The sequence below is a fragment of the Leucopleurus acutus genome, assembly GCF_964270905.1.
Source record: "Leucopleurus acutus genome assembly, chromosome: 16".
NCBI classification, from domain to species: Eukaryota; Metazoa; Chordata; class Mammalia; order Artiodactyla; family Delphinidae; genus Leucopleurus; species Leucopleurus acutus.
Window position 1 is genome coordinate 71,961,910 of NC_139158.1, and position 18,841 is coordinate 71,980,750.

The window sequence follows — 18,841 nt, forward strand, 5'->3', positions numbered from 1 at the left end:
AAGAATAAATATATTGTGATCTAGTCATGGAATGGAATACTACACAGCAATGAAAAAGAGTAAGTTACCAATAACCAAAACAACGTGGGTGAATCTCACAACTATGTTAAAAGGAACCAGGCACAAAAGACTAGTAGGAAAAAAAAAGACTACTAGAGTAGCCTGATAAAATATAGGATGTTCAGTTAAATTTGAATTTCAGATAAAGAATTTTTTTTAGCATAAATATGCCCCACGGGAAATTCAAATTTAACTGATGTCCTGGATTTTTATGTGTTAGACCTCGCAACGCAAAACATTGCATATGTATGATATGATTTACACGAAGTTCAAAAACAAGCAAAATGAATAAATGGTGATAGAAGTCAGGATAGCGGTTGCCTTGGGTGAGAGTGGGGGTGAATGGAAAGGGTGTTAGAAAATTTTTATATCTTGATGTGTGTGTGGGTTACCTGTGTGTGTACGCTTTCAACAATTTATCAAGCTGTACACTTAGTGTTTGTACAGTTTATAAAAGTTGTGAATTGTGACTCCATAAAAATATTTTTTAAGTTCTAAAGAGCAATACACCCTATCTTTAAAATCTTTGGTAATAGTATCTAACTGATGGGGTGCTTGGAAGGATAAAATGAGATAAAGTTTGTGAGTCTCTTAGCACATTTTAAGAGCTCATAGTAAGAACTCAGTAAACAGAAGCTACTATTAAATGTAACAGCTGCATTATTATCACCCCCTTCTGTAATTTTCTCTATTGTAGATTGGTTGGAGCGCCCTCAAGTGTCTATACATTGTCGTAGCACCTCAGTTCCTGCAAAGAACAACCTTTATCCAAGCTTGGAGTCTCAATTCCAAAGGGCAATGCTTTGCTTTTCTTTTGTTCCAGGACCACATAAGGAAGTACCTGAATCCACAGGAGACCAATGTGTCCCAAGTCAAACTCCAGCTCTGCCCACAATAGCCCCCTGAACTGCATCAGAAGGAGGGCAGAAGGGAATGCACAGGCTTGTCTCTCTGACTCATTGTCAAAGCGCGATGACAAACATCATCTTGTTTTACAGGAACTCACGTGATAACATTTGAAAGTAGCGTTGGACAAGCTACAGAAATGCTTTCACATTAATAATCACAGCTAGCTAGGAGCAAGACGGAGGGGATATGTGTATACATATAGCTGATTCACTTTGTTATACAGCAGAAACTAACACAACTTTTTTTTGTCTTGTTTTGCTTTGGGTCTTTGTTGCTTCGCACGGGCTTTCTCCAGTTACGAGCGGGGGCTACTCTTTGTTCCGGTGCGCGGGCTCCTCATCATGGTGGCTTCTCTTGTTGTGGAGCACGGGCTCTAGGCACGTGGGGTTCAGTAGTTGTGGCTCGTGGGCTCTAGAGCACAGGCTCAGGAGTTGTGGCACATAGGCTTTGTCGCTCTGCGGCATGTGGGATCTTCCCAGACCAGGGCCTGAACCAGTGTCCCCTGCATTGGCAGGAGGATTCTTAACCACTGCGCCACCAGGAAAGCCCAGAAATTAACACAACATTGTAAAGCGATTATACTCCAATAAAGATGTTAAAGAATAATAATAATAATCACAGCTAGCTTTCAGTGGGCCCGTCACGTGTGCAGGCACTGTGCTAAGAGATATATGTCCATTTTTCCCCTTTAATCTTTAAAATGACCTGTGAGGCATATATTGTTGTATAGCCTGCTTTTTTCCTCTCAAGAGTATGCTTTGGGCATCTTTCCATGTCGATAAATATAGCTGGGGCAGTAAGTACTTGATTCAAAGCCTGAGAAACTTCAACAGTCAGCAGCCACTGCCCCGGTGAAGATCAATAATAGTTAACATTTATTGAGTGCTTTATTACACACCAGGCTCTACGCTAATTGTTTAACATGAACTATCTCTCACTTGATCCTTGAGGCAATCTTGAAGTAGCTTCTATTATTATTCAGATGAGGAAGCTGAAGGTCAAAGAGGTAAGGAATTATCCAAGGTCAGACAATGGGTGTAAATGGCTGAGCTGGGATTCAAATCCCGGTCCATCTGATTCTGGCGCAGGGCTCTCAACCGGGAGGCTAATATGGGGGAGGACACAAGGGAAGGTTCCCAAGTGGAGAAAGGAGCCACTGACAAATCCTGAAGGCAGGTAAGAGGGCAGTGTGGGCTGAGGCCACAGGGGATGTGGTTTCCAAAAGGCCACAGTTCTCCTTAGAGGGGACAGGAAGCCTTCCTGGAGGTGGTACCATTTGGACTGGTTCTATGTCTCCAGCCCAGAAAGGAGGACTTTTACTGGCTTATCAGCTCAAGTGATTTCACATCAGACACACATGGGTTCAAATCCTAATTGTGTCACTCTCTAGATTTTTTTTTAACAGCATTATTGAAGTATAATTGATATACAATAAATGACACCTACTTAAATTGTATAATTTGATTAATTTTGATATCTGCACATACCCATGAACTCATCCACCACAATCAAGATGATGAACATTTCCATCACCCCAAAATTTTCTCCTAAGGCCCCTTTATAAGCCGTCCCCTCCTCATTGCATCCCCATTCACAGGCAACCATGGTCACCATAGATTACTTTCTTTCACTATAGATTACTTTAAATTTTCTGGAATTTTATAGAAATGACATCATACAGTTCGTACTTTTTTGTCTGGCTTTTTTCATTCTATTTTGAGATTCATCCATATTGCTTACATAGCAATAGTTTGTTCTTTTTTATTGCTAAATTATATATATATATATATATATACATACATATATATTCTGTGATATATGTATATATATATAGTAATACATATATCACAGTTTGTTTATCTCATTCCCCTGTGGATGGACATTTTTTCCCCAGTATTTTGGGCTATTATAAAAGAAGCTGCTAAGAACATTCAGGTACACGTCTTTGAGTTCACAAATATTTTCATTACTCTTGGGTAAATACCTAGGAGTATGATTGCTGGGTCATATAAGTATATGTTTAACTTTTTAAGAAACTGCTACAAACTATTTTCCAAAGTAGTGCAAGACAGTACAACAAAGTAGTTGTGCTATCTTGCACTTCCACCAGCAGTGTATGAGAGTTCTAGTTGCTACAGTTAGTCTTTTCAATTTTAGCCATTCTAGATGCACTAGTTTTCTTTTTTTAATCTGTGGACCCCATAAACAGTTTCTTAAGACTTCCTGAGCCTCTGTTTTCTCATGTATAAAATGGAGATAATCATGTCAGCTTTGAAAGGTAGTGAAGATACAGTGAACTAGGACATATGGAGACTAGGACACAGTAAGTGCTTCATTAAAGGTGGCTATTTTATTACAACTGAACCCCAGCCATCCCACGGTCTGGCGACTTATCCCAGGACACAGCATCCTCAACTAGATGGTAAAGGCTGCCTCCTTTGCATGGCGTCAGTGCTGCTAGCCTGGAGGAATAATAATAGACATTGACGGTGCCAGGCACTGTGCTAGGTGTTTGTGTATGTTTGATCCTTATAAAGCTGTGTGAGGTGGTGGTTGTTTTTTTTCATTTTACAGATGAGGAAAACTAAGGTGTAGTAACCAGACATTGGCCAAGGGCACACAGCAGTTAAGTGATTGTGCTGGGTTTTGAACCTAGGTCAGTCCGATCTGGGGTCCACAAGTCTTGCTAATGGAGGACCTGGCTCAGAACTAGTAAGATGGCCCTATCACAAAAGCATGCCCTGGACTTCCCTGGTGGTCCAGTGGTTAAGACTCCGTGCTTCCACTTCCGGGGGAACGGGTTGATCCCTGGTTGGGGAACTGGTTGATCCCTGGTTGGGGAACTAAGATCCTGCATGCCGCAGCGAGGCAAGAAAAAGCATGTCCTGAGGCTCCGGCTGTCTTCAGGCAGGTTCCCTGGAAGTGGAGCCTGAGGCAGGGTTGGGTACTTTGGTTTATTAAGGAGGGAACCTATAAGGGAGGGAGGGAAGCAGATAGGGAGGGAACAGAGCAGGGATGTGGTCTCAGGTGAAGTCTTGCGAGGGGGCTGGTCTTTCGTTCCTGTCCCTCGGTACCAGCTGGTCATTGGCTGTGAGTTACTCTGCGGGTGAGGTGACTCCTGACACAGTTCTCAGGAGAAGAAGAAACAGTAGGCCATTAGAAGCCAACAACTGAAGCATCTGGGGGGGATGGGCGTGCTGGCCCCATAAAGGACCCAAGAGGTTCCCAGAAGCACTCACAATTCTTGCCTGCCTAATGAACCAAGCTCTAGGGCATTCTGTAACATTCACTTCTCAGGCTTATTGTGGATAATTCTCCATCTTGCTGCGACCAGTATGTTGAACAAACCTTACCTGTGGTATGATCAAAACACACTTTTATTTTTGCCTTCCAATGTCCCTTTTAAAATGTATTCAGTGGAGAGACTTTTCCCCACCACTAGGTGAAAACCCATCCCCATTACTTTTCTGCTCACTCTCTAGAAACTGACAGTGCTATGGTCACTTTAGGTCACAAACACAATATCAATTTAGCAATCAGAATGTCCAGTCAAGCTACTAATCAAAACTCCCAGCGTGATTTGGGTTTAGACCTTCTCCCCTGGCCCCGCCTGGTACTGCTTCAGCCTGGCAGCCCCACTGCTGCCCTGGAGACGGTAGCGGGGGTAGCGCCTCTCCTTTTCCTCCCCTCTCCCACACATGGGGCCAAGGGGGCTGGGTAGAGACAGGGAAAGGAGAGGAGGGTCTCACTTGACCTGCCGCCATCTTGGCTGGCTCTGAGCTCTCTGTGCCCAGCAGACATTTAAAGCTGCCCCTGGGCTTCCCTGGTGGCACAGTGGTTGAGAGTCCGCCTGCCGATGTAGGGGACACAGGTTCGTGCCCCGGTCCAGGAGGATCCCACATGCCGCGGAGCGGCTGGGCCCGTGAGCCACGGCCGCTGAGCCTGCGTGTCCGGAGCCTGTGCTCTGCAACGGGAGAGGCCACAACAGTGAGAGGCCACAACAGTGAGAGGCCCGCATACTGCAAAGTAAATAAATAAATAAAAAGTAAAAAAATAAAGCTGCCCCTTTCTGTCATGGGACGCTGTTGCGGGCTCATGGTAATGGCCATTGTGCCAGCCCTTCTTGACCTTGATGGATGCAAGGGGGTCTCTTCCTGGGAGTCCCTAGCAACTCCTTCCTCAGCCCGTAGGCATCTAACATAGAATTCTAGGTTCTTGCTGAAGGTCCTATGGGACAGGGCCCAAGATGGCCCCTTATATGTGCTCTCTGCCCATGCTGGTCCATGGGAAATACTCAAGCGGACTTTGCCCTGAAGCACCTGGGCGTGTGGCCTGACCTCAGCACACCCACACTCTCTGGCTTCTTCACCAGTGCAGCTGGGCAGCCCATTTCTCCCAGCCTCTAGATGTCTCTGCTCACATCGGACCACAAGGCCCCCACAGGGGTCACATGTTAGCCTCTCCACATAGTCACCTCCTGCAGGAGAGTGCCCATTACCCCATTCTACCCTTCCCAGAAGATGGCCCCCAAACGAGTCCATGCTCCTCTTCCCATCATAGGAAAACGTGGGTGAAAGTGGAAGTAATCATACATACAGGGTTTTTGTTTTTGTCTTTTTTTTTTTTTGCGGTGCGCGGGCCTCTCACTGTTGTGGCCTCTCCCGTTGCGGAGCACAGGCTCCGGACGCGCAGGCTCAGCGGCCGTGGCTCACGGGCCCAGCCGCTCCGCAGCATGTGGGATCTTCCCAGACTGGGGCACGAACCCGCGTCCCCTGCATCGGCAGGCGGACTCTCAACCACTGCGCCACCAGGGAAGCCCCCCATACAGGGGTTTTGAGTGACCGCGGCCAAATTTTATCAGTTGTGAACTTTGGACTGTGCTCTTGAAAAGTGATCACTAGCTGTCACGGCAGAACCTTCTAGAAACATTGGACAAGTCACATCCACCTCCCTGAGCCTCAGCTTTCTCATATCTTCGTGGAGGTGACAATACCTACCTAACTGGCCTGTTGTGAAGGCTGAGTGATGTCGTGAATCTCCAAAGCGCTGCCGGATCTGACTCTGGGTCCACAGTCACGGACCAGCAACTCCATCTTCGAGCGACTGTCTCTATGTGATTTTGCCCCCCCGGGTCTCAGTTTTCTCCCCTGTCCAGTGTCCCTTGTGAGAGCCCCTATCCAATAGAATCTTTGCGAGGTTAGTTGGGTGAATACTTACGAAGCGCTTGGCACAGTGCCTGGTATTTGGTAAGAACTCGGTCCTTCTGGGTGTAAATAATACAGTGAGGCTGAGCCAGGCAGGCTCTTCGGGTGGTACTGGGGGTAGGGGGTGTGATGTCTCCATCCCTCCCGGTCCCCTCACCATTCCAGGCCCTGTTAGGGAAGTGCTTCAGCCCAGTTGCCTATGCCTCCAAGCAGTCACACTGACTCAGGTTAGAAAATCAATGTGTGACCAGAAAAACACAGCTGGGCTCTCACCTCTTCTGGGAAATCCACACAGCCAGCCCACGGCACGTCTTTATTTCAAGTCAGAGAGGTGACCAGCTCTATTCTGGGTCCTGATTCCGAGGCTCTTATGAGCAAAATGCTTGGCGCACAGAGAAACAGAAGTCCCTGGCTCACGGGGCCCACAGATCACGAGCTTCGCACGACCCCCTGATGGGGTCAGGCATACCTGGCGCCCGCCAAGCCCCTGACTTCTCCCAGCCCCGGTCTGGATCATTCTCAAGCCAAGTCAGGCACTGGACGGCTGGTTGGGCAACCCATGACCTCAGACTGGGTCAGATCCATCTGGTGAGCATCCGGTTAAGAGCAGGGAACATTTCGTCCTTCAGATTGACAGGGCCAAAGAGTATGAACCCTCCCCAACCATGATTCAAACCCATGACACGGCCATTTACTTTGGGCAAGTTCCTTCACGCCTCTGAGTTCTCATCTGTCAAATGCAGGCTAACGAGCATCTGCACCTTCTAGGACTGTTGTGAGATTCAGGTAATGAGTGTCAAGGGATGGCACAGACATTGGCGGGCACTCTATAAGGGAGGTGGAGGGTTAGTATCACAAACAGGGGCACTGGGCACCTATAGAAAATAGTAAGAGCCACTGGGGCGCCAGACTGCCTGGGTTCAAAACCAGGCTACTCTCACCTTCTGTGTGGCCACGGAAAACCTTTCTGAGTCTCAGTTTGCATCTCTGTAAAATGGGAATAATAATAATAGGGTTATGAGGAGTCAGTTAGATTAGATATACTGGGAACAGTGCCTGGCACATAATCACTTAATAAGCATTAACTACTTTTGATTAGTCACACAAGTTAGTCATGGCACTGAAATCACACCGGTAAGGGTGTCTGACAGGATTAACAGGGACCGGAACTCATATTTAGTGAGTACCTACTATGTAGCTGGTGCTCCCAGAAGCCATATATTCATAGATGTGTATATGTACACACATCCACAAACACACAGTGAGGTAGGTGCTTATGTTTTCATTCTTTAAAACCTTTATATTGTAAAACAAACTACAGATGCAGAAAATCATACAAATTAAAATTGTGGCTTAGTGAGTTATCTCAAGGGAAACACCCTTGTACTTACCACCCCGTCACAACATAGAACTTTGCAGCCACCCCAGAGGCGCTTCCATGTACCCAATCCCAGTCATAGCCCCTCCCTCCCCACAAAAGTAACCACTTACCTGACTTTTATAGTAATTTTATCCTTGCATTTAAAAAAAATTTTATTAATTTAATTTATTTATTCTTGACTGCGTTGGGTCTTCGTCTAGCTTTCGCTAGTTGCTGCGAGCGGGGGCTACTCTTTGTTGTGGTGTGTGGGCTTCTCATTGCGGTGGCTTCTCTTGTTGCGGAGCACGGGCTCTAGGCGTGCGGGCTTCAGCAGTTGTGGCTCGCGGGCTGTAGGGCACAGGCTCAGTAGTTGTGGCGCATGGGCTTAGTTGCTCTGCGATATGTGGGATCTTCAAGGACCAGGGCTCGAACCCGGTCTGCTACAGTGGCAGGCAGATTCCTAACCACTGCGCCACCAGGGAAGTCCCTACCCTTGCATTTCTAAGTGGTTTAATCATCCAAGTGTGCATCCCTAGACATTAAAGTTTAGTTTTGCCCATTTTTTAAAAATTTGATATGTTTTTAGGCCTCTTTTAATCCAAAGTTTCCGTCTATATCTCTTTCTTTCCCTTGCAGTTTATCTGTTGAAGAACTGAGGCTGATTGACCTGGACAGTTTCTCAAAGTCTGGATTTTGTCAATTGCATCCTCATACTACAGCTCAGGATGGCCCTTTGACCTCTTCATTTCCTGCAAATTAGCAGCTGGATCAGACCTAAATTCCATCCTGTTGGCATGATTTCAGGCAGCTCTGGGTTCTTTTATCGAGAAGCACATAGATGGCTGGAGTTTTGCTCTTTTCTTGATGTTAGCTGCTGTTGTGTACAATGGCTAAGATATATTAATACATTGTAGGTTGCAAAATGACAATATTGCATCATTTTTTTCCTGTATTAGTGGTAATAAATTCCTAAGAAGATGCTTTTCTTAATCTATGACTTGTTTACCCAGTGGTAGAGTTCGCACAGGAAAAGCAATGCCATCCTCAGAAGGTAAGCAATTAGTGTTTTTGCCAAATATTATTATGAACTCAGGGACTGAAACATACTTGATGAGTTTCAGTCGATTGCAGTTATTGTCTTTGTTGCAGCTGAAATTGTCCCATCTTCAGGTTGGTTTCTGAGTCCTTTGGATGTGACCCTAGGGCCTTTGATAGCTTCCTTGTTGTCTGATATGACAAGATATTCCAGGCTTATCTTGTATATTTCCTGCTGCTGACCTAGAATCAGCAGTTTCTCCAGGATGTCCTTTTATTTTTTTAAATAGAAAATGGCATTTCAAAACTAGAATCTGAGTGGTAGGTACTTCTAGAATAGTCATTGCTTCTACACCTTTCTAGTGGATAGAACTAGGTATTTTATATCTATAAATATTTATATATAAATATATACACATATAAAATATACCTACATATGTATATGTATACAAATATACATATATATGCATACACATATAAAAATATGTATATATGTATACATACATATGTATATTTTATGTATGTATATATATTTACATGTATGTGTGTATATACATACATAGTATGCATTTCTTTTTTTAAAAAAGGCACCTCTTGAACTCATACTGATTTTTCCAATGCAAATACAGCATTACAGGGCTTTTAATTAACCTCTTCTATATTACATCTGTATGTCCTTTCCCTCCACACTTAGAATATTTGATTTTCAAGGACACAGGAGATGATAAAATTGAAAGATTCTATAATTACTGATTTGCTTTAGCCCACTTTACACACACAACAGTCTTAGAATAACTGTAGTAAAACTACCACTGTCAATTAGAATATTGAAAATGGATACAAAAAATTTTGATACACCGTTCCCATTCTCTACCACTCTGAGGGACTGTACTACAGCTACACTGTTAGAGCATATAGGCATTACATGCTTTATTGTCTCTCTTTTTACCATGATTTAGCTTTAGTTCTACCAGTAGATATATATTGAATGCTTAACCATTCCTGAAGCTCACTCCCTAGTAGACTCTTCAGAAAGGGCTCATGGAGAAAGTACTCCCTGAGTGCTTTCAGGTTGATAACAGTTCTTTACAGAAAGTCAGTTTTGCTGGATATAAAATCTTTGACTCATACTTTCTTTCTTTGAGTATCTTGAATATATTACACCATTTGTTTCTGGCAGAAAGCACTGCTGATGAAGGGTCTGATTATAACCTCATAATAAAATCTTTTTGTCTAGATGCCCAAGATGCCTAAAGAATTTTTCTTGGTTACATGGCAGTGACCGCAGCAAAGAGAGAGCCACAGAGATGCCGCTGCTGGCAGCACAGCCGGAGACCTGAGCCGACACTGGGGGCTGTCCGTGGGCCCCCGCACTCCCTAGATGAGTCGGGGAAGTCCCATTGTATCAGAGTAAGATGGACGTTAGCTCTGATTGTGATTGTGGTGAGCTGGAGCCACCTGATCACTAACAAAAGACATCTGTTAACCAACAGCCACCAGGGCTTCCTGTTGAAATATACAGCAACAAAGGAAGAAAAGAAGCAAAAGGGAAGCAGTGCTTACCAGCACCTTAGAGTGATGCTGGCTGCTCAGGACCAGTCCAACACTGAATGTATCTGCCCTGCGAGGAGAATGTTCATAGAAGCCTGTTGTGTGCATATTTATTCACGTTTTTGTTAAATGTTAAATCCTTCAGCACAGTAAATCTGAGTGCATAGTATGTCATTTCGTTCCGTTTGAGTTTCTTGAGTGTTTTCTTTAAATATCTGCAAAGTTGCTGCCCCTTTCTTGAACTATGAGTACTGCAATCTTTTTCATTCTCAGTATGAGTAGAGCTATTGGAGCTTTAAATCTAAGGGGAACTCAACGGGCCTGGTTGGCATATGCAATGAAACCATCTTGCTGTGGAAGCAAAATTAATTTTTTTCTACCTTTCTGAAAGATCTTTCCTTTTGATGCCACTTTTCTTCCTTATTTACACAAGTTCAACAATTCAGAAGGAAAAGGCAATAGTAAGGGTTTCAAAATGGCAGAGAAATTTGAAAGTCTCATGAACATTCATGGTTTTGATCTGGGCTCTAGGTATATGGACTTAAAACCATTGGGTTGTGGAGGCAATGGCTTGGTTTTTTCTGCTGTAGACAATGACTGTGACAAAAGAGTAGCCGTCAAGAAAATTGTCCTTACTGATCCCCAGAGTGTCAAACATGCTCTACGTGAAATCAAAATTATTAGAAGACTTGACCATGATAACATTGTGAAGGTGTTTGAAATTCTTGGTCCTAGTGGAAGCCAGTTAACAGATGTTGTGGGGTCTTACCAAGCTGGACAGTGTTTACACTGTTCAGGAGTACATGGAGACAGACTTGGCTAATGTGCTGGAGCAGGGCCCGTTACTGGAAGAGCATGCCAGGCTTTTCATGCATCAGCTGCTACGTGGGCTCAAATATATTCACTCAGTAAACGTACTGCACAGAGATCTCAAACCAGCTAATCTTTTCATTAATACTGAAGACTTGGTGCTGAAGATAGGCGACTTTGGTCTTGCACGGATCATAGATCCCCATTGTTCCCATAAGGGTCATCTTTCTGAAGGGTTGGTTACTAAATGGTACAGATCTCCACGTCTTTTACTTTCTCCTAATAATTATACTAAAGCCATCGACATGTGGGCTGCAGGCTGCACCTTTGCTGAAATACTGACTGGTAAAACCCTCTTTGCAGGTGCCCATGAACTTGAACAGATGCAGCTGATTTTAGAGTCTATTCCTGTTGTACATGAGGAAGATTGACAGGAGCTTCTCAGCATAATTCCAGTTTACATTAGAAATGACATGACTGAGCCACACAAACCTTTAACTCAGCTGCTTCCGGGAATTAGTCGAGAAGCACTGGATTTCCTGGGACACATCTTGACATTTAGTCCCATGGATCGGTTGACAGCAGAAGAAGCGCTTTCCCATCCTTACATGAGCATTTATTCTTTTCCAATGGATGAGCCGATTTCAAGTCATCCTTTTCGTATTGAAGATGAAGTTGATGATATTTTGCTTACGGATGAAACTCATAGTCACATTTATAACTGGGAAAGGTACCATGATTGTCACTTTTCAGAGCATGATTGGCCTATACATAACAACTTTGATATTGATGAAGTTCAGCTTGACCCAAGAGCTTTGTGCCATGTCACTGATGAAGAAGAAGTACAAGTCGATCCTTGAAAATATTTGGATGGAGATTGTGAGAAGTATTTGGAGGATCCTGCTTTTGACACCAGTTACTCTACTGAGCCTTGTTGGCAATACCCAGATCATCATGAAAACAAATATTGTGATCTGGAGCGTAGCCATACTTGTGACTACAAAACGAGGTCATCATCACATTTAGATAACTTAGTCTGGAGAGAGAGGGAAGTTAATCATTACTATGAACCCAAGCTTATTATAGATCTTTCCAATTGGAAAGAACAAAGCAAAGAAAAATCTGATAAGAAAGGCAAGTCAAAATGTGAAAGGAATGGATTGGTTAAAGCCCAGATAGCTCTAGAGGAAGCATCACAGCAACTGGCTGAAAAAGAAAGGGAAAAGAATCAGGGATTTGACTTTGATTCCTTTATTGCAGGAACTATTCAACTTAGTTCACAACATGAGCCTACTGATGTTGTTGACAAATTAAATGACTTGACTAGCTCAGTGTCCCAACTAGAATTGAAAAGTTTGATATCAAAGTCAGTAAGCCGAGAAAAACAGGAAAAAGGAATGGCCAATTTGGCTCAATTAGAAGGCTTGTACCAGTCTTCTTGGGATAGCCAGTTCGTGGGTGGTGGGGAGGACTGTTTCCTCATAAATCAGTTTTGTTGTGAGGTAAAGAAGGATGAGCAAATTGAAAAGGAAAACACTTACACCAGTTACCTGGACAAGTTCTTTAGCAGGAAAGGGGATACTGAAATGCTAGAAACTGAGCTGGTAGAGGATGGGAAGCTTGGGGAGAGAGGAAATGAGGAAGGATTTCTGAACAGCAGTGGGGAGTTCCTCTTTAACAAGCAGCTTGAATCCATAGGCATCCCACAGTTTCACAGTCCAGTTGGGTCACCACTTAAGTCAATACAGGCCACATTAACACCTTCTGCTATGAAATCTTCCCCTCAGATTCCTCATAAAACATGCAGCAGCATTCTGAAACATCTGAACTAAAACACTCAGCAGACATTTCTTTTTGTATTCTTCATGAAATGTGTTTTGTCTTCTTTATTACTAGTGTTTAAGTCATTTTTTAACTTGAATCAGATGGTGTCATTTAGAAAGGATTTTTTCTTGGTTTTTAGAATCCAGACTTTTTTCCTACATGTGAGATGGTTTTCATTTTAACTGGCATGTCGTTTGCATACAAAAATAAAGAATAGAGCAAGATAATACAATGCAGGAGGAGACAAAAGAAATGCACTAAGACAAGTAAAAAACATTCTCTCATAGAACAATGATCTGTTTTACAGGAAACAAAAATCTTCCCTTGAATTTACACAGTGAGACTGTACATAATTGCATGAAAATATTTTTTTCCTAAAACATTTTTCATTCGTGAGTATTTTCAAGTTTTTCATACTGTACACATTTCTTAAAAACACATGATACCAGCAGCAACTGGAAATGACTGCCAAATTTGGTACACGTATTATCTACCTCAAGGTAACAAAAGTATGTGGCAAAACATATACCACCCATAGTGATTCACAATATGCACTTCTATCAGGCCAACATTTATTGTAGTAAACTATTCTTAATAAGATTCACTCACCATTTATAAATGTTCTGGTATGCGTCCTTTATAGTGAAGTGTTACTACATCACATCTTATTTATTTTAGCAAATCAATATATTTTCTGTATTTAATTATAAAAAGTTAACTTAGTTTTTGAAATTTATATGCAAATACACTTTTTCCATTTGGCACTATGGTTTGTTGCCTACTTAGCGGAATATATAATGTCAGCTTATCCTAAGGCTGTTCATGTACTTAATTTACTTAAGTATTCATTTTAACTAAAGCGCTCACCGCATATAGGAATTTGTACTTTGGAGGTGCTTGATCTATCTACAAAGAAAAATTAGGAATTACTTTATTATAAAATGCTCGTAGAAATCTTAATTGTGTTTATTTAAAAAAAAGCTGTAATGTTAGATCTGTGTGCATGGGAGTAATTAAGGTACATCATTATTGTAGTTTAAAAGTTGTACATGAGGAGCTTCCCTGGTGGTGCAGTGGTTAAGAATCTGCCTGCCAATGCAGGGGACACGGGTTCAAGCCCTGGTCCAGGAAGATCCCACATGCTGCAGAGCAACTAAGCCCATGTGCCACAACTACTGAGCCTGGGCTCTACAGCCTGCGAGCCACAACTACTGAGCCCACGTGCTGCAACTACTGAAGCCCGGGCGCCTAGAGCCCGTGCTCCACAACAAGAGAAGCCACCGCAGTGAGAAGCCCGAGCACCACAAAGAAGAGTAGCCCCCGCTCGCTACAACTAGAGAAAGCCTGCGCTCAGCAAAAAAGATCCAACGCAGCAAAAAATAAATAAAAATAAAAATAAATAAATGTATGGAAAAAAAAGAAGTAGGCATGCATTAAATACTAATATGGAATGATCACCACGATGTATTTTTTAAAAAAGTTGTACATAAAATTTTTTTCTTTTCTCTTTAAAAACTAGTCATTTTACCAAACTATGTCGTTTTTTAAAATTTATTTAATTAATTAATTAATTTATGGCTGCGGTGGGTCTTCATTGCTGTGCGCGGGCTTCTCCTTGCAGTGGCTTCTCTTGTTGCGGAGCACGGGCTCTAGGTGTGTGGGTTTCAGTAGTTGTGGCATGTGGGCTCAGTAGTTGTGGTGCATGGGCTTAGTTGGTCCGTGGCATGTGGGGTCTTCCTGGACCAGGGCTCGAACCCATGTCCCCTGCACTGGCGGGTGGATTCTTAACCATTGCGCCACCAGGAAAGTCCCTAAACTATGTCTTGATACTGGTCATTCTGGGTCGTTGATGTATTCCCTTGCTTAGATTTTTTTTTTTTCCCTTCAGTGACTCCTGTTATTCATATGTTGGATTTTCATTGCCCATCTTTAATATATGTCACTTCCTCTCAAATTCTTTCGTTTTTAATTTTCATTTTTACAAATTACCCTCTTTTTCCTATTTATCTCAAAACACTATTTGCTGATTTTATTTTTGCCCTTATATTCCATTTAGTTTAGTTTTCATTTTTTAAAATAGTTTTTCTTTTATCTTTAGTTCTTGCACAAGATATCACTCCTTTTCTGGATTTTTATAATTCTGTTTTATGTTGTTCTTTTTTTGTCATATCACTTTGTGAATATCTTTAGCCTGTTTTAATCTTTTTTAAAAAATGTCTTTTTGGAATGCTTTCACTGTCTGTAGGCATGTTATTTTCCTCTTTATTCTCTCTCCCTCTGTCTCGCTCTTTCATAGTAAATTTTGTATTCCTAGGATTTGACTTTGATACTTTTCCATTGCTTGTTTTAATGTGAGATTGGTTTTTCTGAACACTGAGAAGGAGGCTTAGTTACATATTGTTTTAAAAAAAAAACAAAACTATGGCCTGTTCTCTGAGGTTTTTCTGGCTCTGTACCCTGTCCCCACTTTCTTTTTTTATTTTATTTTATAGTGGGATATAGTTGATTAACAATGTTGTGTTAGTTCCAGGTGTACAGAACAGTGATTCAGTTATATATTCATATACATCTGTTCTTTTTCAAATTCTTTTCCCATTTAGGTTGTTACATAATATTGAGCAGAATTCCCTGTGTTATACAGTAGGTCCTTGTTGGTTATCCATTTTACATATAGCAGTGCGTACATGTCAATCCTGAACTCCCTAACTGTCCCTCCCCTCCACACTTCCCCCTGCCCCCACTTTCATCTAGCCCTTTCTTTCATGTCTGCTTTCCTTATTCTGCTAAGTTTTGATTCCCTTCCCTATCGTTTCTCCTCAGCACAGGACCTGCCTGGAAGACTTGGTGGTTATTTCAAGAATTCAAAGGTGAGCTTCCCTGGTGGCACAGTAGTTGAGAGTCCGCCTGCTGAAGCAGGGGACACGGGTTCGTGCCCCGGTCCGGAAAGATCCCACGTGCCGTGGAGCGGCTGGGCCCGTGAGCCACGGCCGTTGAGCCTGCGCGTCCAGGGCCTGCGCTCCGCAACGGGAGAGGCCACAACAGTGAGAGGCCCACATACCGAAAAAAAAAAAAAAAAGGAATTCAAAGGAGTTAAACTCCATTAGCCCTTAGGCCTTATGGCAGGGCCCTTGCCCTCACCCACGATAGGAGCTGCCACAATCCTTTCCAGTGTCAGCCGCTGTTCTCAGATTGCCCCGCCATGCTTTCCCATGAATATATGTTGCAATTTGGGGTTTCTCCAGTTCTCAGGTCTGTCAGACACCTTGTTGCTTGCTGTTTATTTCTCCTTCACAGTGGCCCCAGTGGCACATGGGCCTCATAGCTGTTGCTGATTTGCCCTCACTCACTTGTGTTTTGGAGCTCATGAAGATACCTGGTCACCTCGTTTTGTTGTAAGTGTGTGTATGGAATTTTCTGTTCTATTTCGAATCTTCTGTTTCTATGTGGGGATTTGGGAGGAATCGAATCTATGCTGGGCATCACTGCCTTCATCTTACCAGAATTCCCAACTGCTATCATTTTTACAGATGAGGAAACTGAGCCCCGGGGTGATTTGCCCAACATCACACAGCTAGTGGCAGAGGATAAATGTGTGTGAGTCTGCTGTCCTGCATGGTACAGAGAAGATGCTTAACGTACACTACTCTTCCCTGTCTCCCTCCCTTCCTCCCTGTTTCCATCTGTCAGTGTCCCTTCAGTATACCGTTACTGAAAATTAAATGAGATTATCCAGGTAAAGAGCTCATCACACTGCCAATGAAAATGTGTTCAACAAATAGTAGCTATTAGTATAGAATTTATGGTTGAAGGAACCAAGGGTTAGAGAGGTGAATAACTGCTCCAAGGTTACACAGCTGGTGAGTGACACAGAGAGGATTTAGACTCAGGTCTGCCTGACCAAAAGCCAGCTTCCTTCCTCCTATACCAGTGGTTCATAACTGGGGGCAATTTTGTCCCCCAGGGCATATTTTGCAATGTCTAGAGACATTTTTTGCTTTTCACCACTGTGAGTGTGGGGTGCTGTCATCCAGTGAGTAGAGGCCAGGGATGCCATTAAACACCCTACAATGTACAGAATGGCATAATCCACTCCCAAGAACACTTGTCCAGCCCCAAATGTCAATAGTGCCAAGGTGAAGAAACTATGTCCTATACCATGGTGTTATCCCAAATAAGCCTCACCTTAGAATCAATACTGAAGCTAGTTCTAGATTGTCTGAGCTCAGAATCGCATGCCTTGAAAACAGACGGCTCAGGCTCCTCCAGCACATAGCCAATGTCCAGCTTTTTCCTTCAGAGACTGGATGAAGCTAGGAGGCTAAGATGTTTAGAGCTCTCCAAACCAAGACATAGGGCAAGCTGCTCTCCCTCCAGTGATCCTTCTGCCCTTGAGTGGTATGGTCATCACCAGTCAACAGATATTTCATGAGTTGATGTACCAGAATTCTGCATATGCCATCCCACTGAATTCTCCCAAGGACCCCCTACACAAGGGACACCACCTCTCATTTTACACATGAAGAAATGGAACTTTTCAAGGACTAGTTCAAAGTCTGTTACTTCTGAATGGCCAAGGCAGAAACTAGAAGACAGAAGTTCAAATCCCAACTCAACCACGGACTCATCATTTGACCATAGGCAAATTCTTCCCCTTCTCTGAGCCTCTTTCCCAACATGTAAAAATAAAGAGGCAGGTCTACATTTACTCTAAAGACAAAGTAAAATTGGGGGCTATAGTTTCATACAGACATGGGCTCAGATCCTGCTCTTTCACTGAATTTCTTGAGCCCCCGGGGAAGTGACTTTCCCTTTCGAGGTTTCAGTTTCCTCATCTGTAAATTAGATAATCCTCGCTTGCTGTTCACAGAGTTGTAGTAAGATGTAATTGAAATCATACAATACAATTCCTCAAAAAATGAAAATTCTTTTTGTTGTCATTGTTGTTCATCTGAGACTCTTCCAATCCTGAGATAATTGGTTTTATAAGATGTAAACCAGGAGGAACCAAACATAATGACCCTCAAGGATGGGACAGGGACTTCTGGGAAATCTCCAAATCCCTTCCCAGCCCTCACCTGACATTGAGACCAGGACCTGCACTCCTCTCCCCCTGCTGGCAGTACCTGGGATTGCAACCTGGACTCTGGCTACCACCGGGGGTGGGGTTGAAGGTCTGGCTGAGGAGAGGGGTTTATCCCAAATGCCTAGGACGACATGGTTTGGACAGGATCATCCCTTGCCTTTTGCCACAAGAGCTACCATTTGTAAAAACACTCACTGTTTGTCTGGCATGGGGCAAGGTGTTTCCTCTTATAAACTTATTTAATCAGCTTTTTGCCCATGAAGAACTAGAATCTTTGGAAGTTTGAATGATTTGGCCAAGGTCACACAACTGGGAATACGGATGCCAGATTGTGGTAGGCTGAACATTGGCCCCCCAGAGATGTCCTTGTCCTAATCTCTGGAACTTGTGCATATCTTACCTGATATGGTAAAAGGAACTTTGCAGATGTAATTAAGTTAAGGATCATTGAGATGGGAGACATTGTATCTATAGTCAACAATAATGTACTGTACACTTAAAAACTGGTTAAGAGGATAGATCACATGTTAAATACTTTTACCACAAGAAAAAATTTTAAGAAATATTTTTAAAGAGGGAGGCAGGAAGATCAGAGTCAGCAGTAGATATGACACCAGAAGTAAGAGGTTAAAGCAATTCAAGGAAGGGACCATGATTTATGGAATGCAAGTGGCCTCTGGAAGCTAAAAAGGCAAGGAAATGCATCCTCCCCCCATTGAAGTCCCCAGAGAGAATGCATCCTTGCCAGCACCTTGACTTTAGACTTCTGACCTGCAGAACTATAAAATAAATGTGTTGTTTCAAGCCACTAAGTTTGTAATAATTTATTACAGCAGCAATATGAAACTAATTCATAGATTTAGGGGAAAAAATCGAACATAAACACAGGATGTCCAGGAATTCCCTGGTGGTCCAGTGGTTAGGACTCCGTGCTCTCATTGCCGAGGGCCGAAGTTCAATCCCTGGTTGGGGAACTAAAATCCCACAAGCTGCGTGGTGTGGCCA

The 18,841-nt window shown here is 43.0% G+C and overlaps 1 protein-coding gene across 1 annotated transcript; it reads left to right on the forward strand.

The window, feature by feature from the left end:
• Nucleotides 1–2,055: 2,055 nt before the first annotated feature.
• LOC309973846 (mitogen-activated protein kinase 6-like) lies at nucleotides 2,056–13,353 on the forward strand. The gene is given in 6 exon segments (XM_082858303.1): nucleotides 2,056–2,145; nucleotides 8,170–8,584; nucleotides 9,806–10,881; nucleotides 10,883–11,357; nucleotides 11,361–11,786; nucleotides 11,790–13,353. Coding segments are annotated over 4 exon segments (2,160 nt in total). The 5' UTR covers nucleotides 2,056–2,145; nucleotides 8,170–8,584; nucleotides 9,806–10,594; the 3' UTR covers nucleotides 12,762–13,353.
• The last annotated feature ends 5,488 nt before the right edge of the window (nucleotides 13,354–18,841 follow it).